An 8,957-nucleotide genomic window follows, 5' to 3' on the forward strand; every position below is an offset into this window, starting at 1 on the left:
CATTTGAACCCGTTTGCTCTCTCCAAACATCCATATGTTTAAATCTCATATGCTTATTTAGTGTACCCATTCCACCATCCTTACTAGTTTCTTGCCTAAAAGCAAATACTTGTCGACATTGGTACATTTAGCTGTTTGACTTTCCTTATCCTTAGTCATAAAATTTTAAATTTTAGCAGTTGGCTTACGAGTTCTAGGCGGTTTATCTTGTGTATGTGATTGTGCAGGACCTGTATCTCCTATGGGATTTTCGGGGGGCTTGTGTTTCATCATCATTATCATCATCAATTTCATTAAAAGTGTCGGTATAATGTTGTTGCATTGCCTCATGATCTAAAAGTGGATTGTTTCCACCAACATCAATACCTAAATTAGGTGTTTCGTTCACAAATGTTTCCTCATCAAACCCACCCCTAACAATACCACTACTACCGGCACTACGTCTAAATCTCTTCGCCATTATTAAATAGAATTAATTTAAATCACACTCAAATAAATCACAAGAAAATAAATTGCAACAAATTAAATTGCGTAAATTAAATAGCGAAAAATAAAGATGTAATTGGAACGAACGTACCAAATTGCCGAACTAATTTCCAACAAAGTGAAGGCGGCTAGAATTGCAAACCCACCAAAGCTACTTCGGATTGTTGCAAAATCACCAACTCCACCAACAATATTATAATTACAAAATTAATAATTGAAACTAGATAAGACTTTATAATATTTAATTGAGAGAAATTTAAAGTGGCTAATTGTTGCAAAGTAAATATAATTGAGAGATTGAGAGAAAGAGAAGAGTGAATTGGTGTGGATTAAAATGGAAATGGAGAGGGGTTTATATAGGGGTGGGGGATGGGTTAAAGTGTTAAAAAAAAAAAGTTTGGGGGGTTGGATTGGCCAAAATGGGGGTTTGGAACCGTTTGGCAACGGCCATTTTTGCAAATGGACCGTTGGCCAACGGTCCAGCCCACGTCCCAACGGCTACATTTAAAAAAAAAAAAAAATTAATTTTAACCGGTTTAACCGGGTCCGGTTCGGTTGGGATTAACAAAAAAAATGAAACCGGACCGGTATATATTAAACGGTGATCTGAAAATCCGTAAAACCGGTTCCACCTGTTCCAGTTCCGGTTAACCGGTTGACGGGCTTAATATAGACTAAAGCTTTAATTCTTATCCCAAATTTAATATTTACTTTACATTGAATGTTTACTCGTATTACATGCTGCCACAATTTGCATCGACATAAATTAATGTTGTTTGCGCCTAAGCCTCACGTAGCCTGATCAGTCCTTGAGATGCTTGCTTAGTATCGGCAACATCTCAAAATATACCAACCAATTAAAGAACAGTCAAAGGAAGAAAATGTCAAGTCAAAGAAAATGATTTATAGTCACACTAATATCTATTTTAATTTATGTAATATATTTTTATTTTTAGGCTATCTAAAATGAATGATATGTTGTATATTATGCACAAACTTTAAACCTCCTATCTATTCTTGATGAGATAATCTCTAACCACATATAAACGTAACATATAAGTTGGACTTATTGATATATAAGTTTCAAAAATAATATAAAATATTAAATTGATCGAATTCAAATTGGCTTCAGAATGATAATTGATTTTCTAAAAAGAAACATGATAGTAACTAATATGGAGAGTGAGATCTTGGAACTTAGTGCCGCCTTTTACCATGAGTCGGCTGTATGATATGACAATGAGCACACTACTTTGTCTTGTTGGAATTCATACGCACATTAGGTGTATAGATTAATTGTAAGCTTTCTATTCTTTTGCTGCATAATTATTGCTCCTATGGAGTACTAAATCAACTTTTCAATTAAGACATTACACTATATATAAACCAATATAATATTTAAAAGTCATCCAGTCATAATATGTCGAATAAAAATAGACCAGTAGTTAATTCTGATTATTCTAGCAGAGACATCAATGGCATGAAGTCTTTATTGTATTGCTTTTTCCATCTATTAAGTATGTAGTAGTATCTTAGGTTGAAACATGAGGATTGTACAAAACAGAGCATAAAAGTAACTTCTATATTCTACCTTTCTACAGAAATGCAAGAACTACAGAACACAGCTAAATCTGGAAATGTACAAACTTTATAAGCCCAATTCCTAGAAGAATATACACTCCCCTGCATATATTGCCTGCGTATGATGCATGACATGACGCCCAGGCAGATGTGCCTTTAGCGTAATGGCTTCAGGCACAACTTGCATCCGAAGACAGTTTAATTTTGCTTTTGTAATTGTCCACCAAAAAATTCCTGTTCTTCGAATCCAGCATCACGACTCGGTAGACAGGACAATGAGATCCAAATCCAAATTTTGTGTATATAAAGTCTACTGTCTGAATCCCAGATTCAATGTCGGGTTCGGACACTGGATTCCGAATTGGTCAACATAGTTATTCGTATAGGTTTGAGAAAATCCATTTAGGCTCGGTTGGAAGTAACCTGGTCTATCAACCCGTTGATTCCTGATCCCGCTTTCAACTTCTTCATCTAGGTTAATACTTTCAACTTTTGTGTTACCTCGGAAATTCGTAGGATGAGCATAAACATCGTTCATAAAATTCATGTTGTTATTGTTGTGGTTGTGGGTGTTGACGTGACCTTGAGCCTGAGCCTGAGCCTGAGCTTGAGCCTGAACGCCTGGAGCTTGATTTGTGGGGCCCGATTCGGGCATCGGTTTGAGCCCCGCGAGAATGGCCCAATCAAAATTGGCTGAATCCAGGCGTTCGAGGTTGAATTTTTCCGTCTTAAGTGAGTTCAATCTCGGCAAGTTGGTAAATCGATCGTCCATTTCTGGTAATGATTCGAGCATATCATCGAACTGGGATGATGAAGAAGTCGAATCAGCATGGCTGTATTCATTGCTGCTGTGTAAACCAGACATAAGGGGCTTTGGTCCACTTGAATTCTTCTTATAAATTCGACAGAGAACCCATTCATCTAGCTGAAATGACAAAAACAAGATACACATTAGAAATGGCAATAGACAATTGAAAATGGAGTATAATTGCACATTTTGTCCTCCAGTTATTGAGAATTTTGACTTTAGCCTTAGTTTTATTTGACTAAGCAAATTTAACCTCCATCAATTAAAATGTATCTTCTTGGTCACCATGTACATATTCATTATATAATCCTCCATCTATCTCAATTTATGTGGCATTCTTTTTTAATCGGTTAAAAAAGGAGGAAACGTTTTCACATCTAGTAAAATCTAACTTAAAACTCTTGTAATGAAATGATTTATAGGCTCCTTAATTTTTATAATTTATTTTAGACCGCAAGCTTTAAAAGCTTTTTTTTTTTTTCCCTCTTGAACTCTATGCCCAGTCAAACACGCAACAATTAAATAGATTAACTATTAATAATTCACTAAATTTGTGAAGCACAAGAAATGGGAATAAAGGTGCATATTTTAATTAGTTGAAGGTTCATACTTAAAATTTGTGAATATTTGAGGGACTAAAATTGCAATTTTTCATGAAAACAAAAAAAGATTAAGTTGCAAAATTACCTTTGAACTCCCATTTTTCCTTGAAGGTTCAAAAAGTCTATATTCATGCATAATCCAATTGGTCTTGGTTCCTTTAGGTGCTTTACCAATATAAAACACAAGAGCCTTCTTAATTCCAACTTTTCTTCCTTGTGATGTTATGACCTTATCAGTACCCGTTGCTTTCCAATAACCCGAACCGGCAACTCTATTCGGTCGAGATCCATTCGGGTACTTTCTATCTCTTGGACTAAAAAAATACCATTCTTTTTCTCCAAATATTGCCTTACCTATACAAATCAAACACAAAATCATCCATTAACAAACTCATTGAATAGTACAAAAAAAAATTAATTTATTTTTTTCTTCCGTATGCTCAAACTATTTTCTTATTATTTCATTCAAAAAAGGATGGCTATCATGATCTTTATATTCTGAAACCTTAACTTCAAACTTCGACATCTTTCTAAAGCTACAAAAATCTTATTACTAGTATATTTATGACTATAAAAAGTTTCAAGAGTTTACTTCCCCCTCTCCCCAAATTTATCCCCAAAGTTATGTGAGACACTTTCTTTTAACCTATCCCTATCCCTATCCCAAAAAGGCATGTTTCTATATATAGAAAAAGATTAAAAGTTAAAACTTTTATTTTACTCGTAGTAAAGTTATTTAAAATCACACAAATGCTTACGACTCATTTTAGATTACAAATTCAATTTTTTCTTATTTCTTAAAGTTCGTGTCGGATCAGATGGTGCCACACAAATTAAAATTAAGGTAGAAAATAGGTTTTTTTTTTTCTCTTAAAATTTGTGCTCAATGAAATGACACAACATGAATTGGAACATAGGGAATAAAACTTGAAACTTACTAGGTAGATCCCAAGGGTCGAATTTGTACAAATCAATTTCTCCAATGATTTGTAAAGAGAAATCATGGCCTGCAACTTTCTTGCACAAATATTGAACTAAAAGCTCCTCATCAGTTGGATAAAATCGAAACCCTGGTGGCAAACTCAATTGCAACAAAGGATCTTTTTCTTGAACACCCATCTTTAGAATTTTTCTTTTTTTAGCCTAAAGAAACAAATCAAATAGCTCAAAAAAACACAGAGGAAAATGGAAATAATGAGAATAATAATAATAATAATCAAACTAATTCTCAAATTCCCTAAAGTTTTTTTTTCTTTTGGAAATACGGGATTGTGGGGGTTTATATAATATGGACGAAAGTAGAAAATGAGATAAGTATTGTTGTCATTTTCTTAGGACCCATAAAGTCTTGATAGTTCTAAAATGTGACACGTATAAACAAGTTAGGCCTTTAGTAGCCGACCTTATCAAGCAGTGAAGACTTGGAGCAAATGCATGAACCTAAGCTAAAGGGTGCCAAAAGTAAAATAAAAAGTTATTGAGGTCCCCTACTACGTGGCACTCTCTCATGTAGTTTCTAGAACAATGGATCTTTGTGTTTGCGCGTGCGCTTTTCACCTGAGATAAAAAGGAGGTTATTATTACTTCGAAGAAACCGATGATGAGAAAGAGGCAGAGGCTGCTTGAATTTTATTGCTCCCACAATTTCATAATAAATGATGTTTTTAATTTATATACATTCCTTCAAAAATTGTTTATTCCTAAAAAATTATGAGTATTTTTACTAATATACCCTTAATTAATGTCTAATAAAATAAAAATTACTTAATGATTTTTTATTATGAATAAGAGTAAGTTTGAAAAAATAAGATCAATTTCTTTTTAAAATTCTAAAACATCACTTATTTTAAAACAAAATAAAAAGTCTAAAACACCATTTATTATGAAACGGAGGGAGTACTATTCTATTCATTTTTACTTGTTAGTATGAAAAATTAAGAGATAATATATCACTTAATTTCTAATTTACTCCTATTATTAACTATATAAGCATTTCCCGAATATTGAATTCATTATATTCAATTCATTTGGAATTATAAAGTTAGAGTTGAAGTTGAAGTTGTGTTTGCTTATAATTTTTGCAAAGAAACGTTTATTATTTTGATATCTTGAAAGTGAAATTTTTTTTTAAAAAGTGAAAAAGTGTTTTAGATATTTTCTAAATTTCAAATATAACTTCAAATTATATTTGAATTTTCATGATCAAAATTTTTAAATAAAATAAAAAAGAAATCGAAAAAAAGTGAAAAATTATCATAACCAAACAAATATTTAGCATTGTATATTTTTAAAAATGTCAAGTCAAATATCAACAAGTGAAAATGGACATACAATATCCCAAGAATTTTAACCTATGACAGGGAATTAATTGATCCATTCATTCTATTTTTTTTATGTAATAATATAATATAGACAAAAAATTCAATTCTGCATCGCCGCTGAGTCATCGAACTTATCTACCAAGGAAGTCGTGAAATTTATGTGAATCTGATTGAATCATATTTTCATTTTCCCCGTACGAAGCACCAAATTACTTTTACGGTCTTCAGCAATTGTTATTATTAGGAGATTTAGTGGTCGTTTGGTGCATGGCCAAAATTATCTCGGGATTATAATTTCGGAACTAATTTATCTCATATCTTGGGACTATTTTATACCATCTCCTAAAAGGTATAAAATAGTCTCAAGATAAGTGGTATAAGAAGGTATATCACGCATATCACGGATCATTATATCTTTGTTTGGTATAAGTGATGGAATACGGGCATACGCGGCGGAAGCAAATAGTCGGGATAAATTTATATTTTCTATCAAACAAAAGATATTGATCAAACATAAAATTGATACTTATCTCTTGAAGCGTGAATGCACCTTCTATGAAAAAATCTTTTAAGTATTTGTATTTTTAACTATGTTAACTTACATGTATTTTATTTCAAATTCACAAAACAATCACACTTCTTTCTTTGTACTTTATATACACATTTTAAATTAAAACAAAAAATATTATTTTATCAACTTAAATATTATTTTTAATTTTTATTTATTACTTATTGAATAAGGAATTAATAACGAGGCTTCCTATTGTGGTATTACACTCTTATGAATGAATTAATTTTTTTTTTATTCCACTTTTGTGGAATTAGTTTAATTTCGAAATCAAGGAAAACTTATTTAACTCCCCATGTTAAGATTACGACACAATCAAATAAATTAAATTAGCGTTTATTTGGAGTTATGGTAATTTATCCTTTATATTTCTTTATAATTACATCATGTGATGATACAAAATCCACGCGTTTTCACAGAGAATAAATCCATAAGATGTCATCTATGCGAGACACATTCTATCAACTAATTATTTTTATATATGTAATTTGCCATTATCCAATTTACTATAATACATAGATATTTTTCTTTGTCGTATTTCTTTAATAAATCAAAATAATGAACAAATCACATTGATCATAATAATTATATCAAGATTAAGAGTATAAGTACATTTAATGAACTAGAGAATTTGTTTTATATATCCAAAAACACTTATCTCGGATTAATGAAAAAAGAAATGTGATGAAAATGTAACTACACCGTTGTCTTATATAAGATACATTATATTAATCTTGTGCTACAATCATACCGATGGCTTTGTCAATTTCCATCTTCGATTGTGAACATAAATTTTATACTTATAAGAATAAATTTAATCTAATATATTTTTACACTAAATCATCTACTATATAAGAAAACACACATTATGATCTATTTAATTCTTTATTAAACAATGAATAAATAATGTTCTATAATAGATACTATATCCAAACACATGGTTAATAGTATATATATCCCAACAATCTCCCACTTAACTTTTAACCATGAAATTGTTAGAATATACCATGTCTAAACGCATGGTTAATGGTATATACGGTAGGAAGGTATAAATTTATTTATAAATTTATACTTTCTACCAAACATGATAAAAAATAGATTATCATTGTAATTTAAAAAAAAATCTTTTAAGTATTTGTATTTTTAACTATGTTAACTTACATGTATTTTATTTCGAATTCACAAAACAAGTGTTCTTTTCTTTGTACTTCGAACTCATTTGAGTAAATTAAAACAAAAGAATATTATTTTATCAAATTAAATAATACTACTTTTTAATAATTTTATTTATTACTTTGTTAATAAGTTGACCAATGTAAATATTTCTTTACACTCTTGTAATTTTTTATTTTTTTTGGAGTTTTGTGGGCTTAGTGGGAGGATACAAGGAGTATGGGACACGTGCAAATACGTGGACAATAAATAATGAGCTAGCGTTTATTTGGAGTTAGTGGTAGTATCTTTTTCTTTATAATTATTGGGATGCGAAAGCGAGTGCACAGGAAAAATCAGGAAAAATCTTGTAAGATGTCATCTATGCGTGACACGTTTGCATTTTTTTTATATAGCAATTTGGTCCTTCTATATTATTGAGATATTTTTCTTTGCGTATTTCTTTTTCTTCTTTCTTGTCTTTTGTGAATTTTTTGCATTTTTCATTTCTTTTTCTTTTTTCCAATTGCGGATTAATGAAAGTGATGAAAATGTATTTGTCTTATATAAGAACTAATAACGATTACTTTCTCCATCTCAATTTATGCAATATTTTTTTTATTTCTTGGTATTCAGATAATATGAGTTTGATAAATATTTTAATATATTTTTTAATCATATTGATAAGAGAAAAATTATGATTTATATTAATTTTTTTGTGTAATATTTGAATATCTGAATTTCAATATTAAAATATTAAGTTAATCTAATTCAATTTAAATTCAAAATTAATTAAGTTGACTCACAATATTCGAAAGGTATCGGTAGGAAAGAAATTTTATTTAATAAAAACGAAGTGATCATATAGATTATCATTGTAATTTAAAATATGTTATTTTGATTAATTGTAATATTAATTATTAAATTGCTTGATTGAAGTAAATGCCACGTGTATGCAAATATTACTCTTTGGTTCAGCCTTTGTCTGCCACATTTTATTTCTTCTATTTCGTTAAAAAAATCAACCACATTTTGGTTGATTAAGAAAAACAATGAGTTTTGATTAGATACCTTTTTTTATGGTCTTCTCTTCCAATAATTTAGGCACACTAGCACCCCAAAAAAGTAAGGTCAAAGCTAATAGAATTATTCTTTGATTAGATACCTTTTGAACTTTAGTTCACGTGGCACAATTGAATTAAATCGAAGAGTATATGAGGGTGATATATTTTTGGATTAAGATGACAAGTTAGCAATATTTGGTAGGTTTTATAGGCACACGTCTATTGCTTTTTCATGATTATTTGATGACGTTGAATTTTGTTGTGTTTTCGACTTCTCGCTTTGCCACATGCCTTTAGTTAGACTTTCTGTTATTTGTTTCCATAATAAAGTCAAGCCACTTTTTACAGTAGCATTTCATCTCTAACGTCTCACCA

The 8,957-nt window shown here is 30.3% G+C and overlaps 1 protein-coding gene across 1 annotated transcript; it reads right to left on the bottom strand.

Annotated features, from left to right (window-relative positions):
- Positions 1-1,962: 1,962 nt before the first annotated feature.
- On the bottom strand, positions 1,963-4,731 carry LOC132031230 (NAC domain-containing protein JA2). Its single transcript, XM_059421112.1, has 3 exons — positions 4,416-4,731; positions 3,563-3,831; positions 1,963-2,992 (listed from the first exon to the last, which is right to left on the bottom strand). The coding sequence occupies exons 1-3, from the start codon at positions 4,594-4,596 to the stop codon at positions 2,378-2,380; spliced, it is 1,065 nt and encodes a 354-aa protein (XP_059277095.1). The 5' UTR covers positions 4,597-4,731; the 3' UTR covers positions 1,963-2,377.
- Positions 4,732-8,957: the final 4,226 nt, after the last annotated feature.

This window comes from Lycium ferocissimum, chromosome 9, assembly GCF_029784015.1.
Source record: "Lycium ferocissimum isolate CSIRO_LF1 chromosome 9, AGI_CSIRO_Lferr_CH_V1, whole genome shotgun sequence".
NCBI lineage: Eukaryota > Viridiplantae > Streptophyta > Magnoliopsida > Solanales > Solanaceae > Lycium > Lycium ferocissimum.

What these genes read in the sequence shown, in the direction of transcription:
- LOC132031230 (XM_059421112.1), bottom strand. Translation starts at nt 4,596, where the DNA reads ATGGGTGTTCAAGAAAAAGATCCTTTGTTGCAATTGAGTTTGCCACCA. An exon ending in CGACCCTTGGGATCTACCTA is followed by an intron (nt 3,832 to 4,415) that starts GTAAGTTTCAAG and finishes TGATTTGTATAG; the next exon opens with GTAAGGCAATATTTGGAGAA. An exon ending in GGAAAAATGGGAGTTCAAAG is followed by an intron (nt 2,993 to 3,562) that starts GTAATTTTGCAA and finishes TTGTCATTTCAG; the next exon opens with CTAGATGAATGGGTTCTCTG.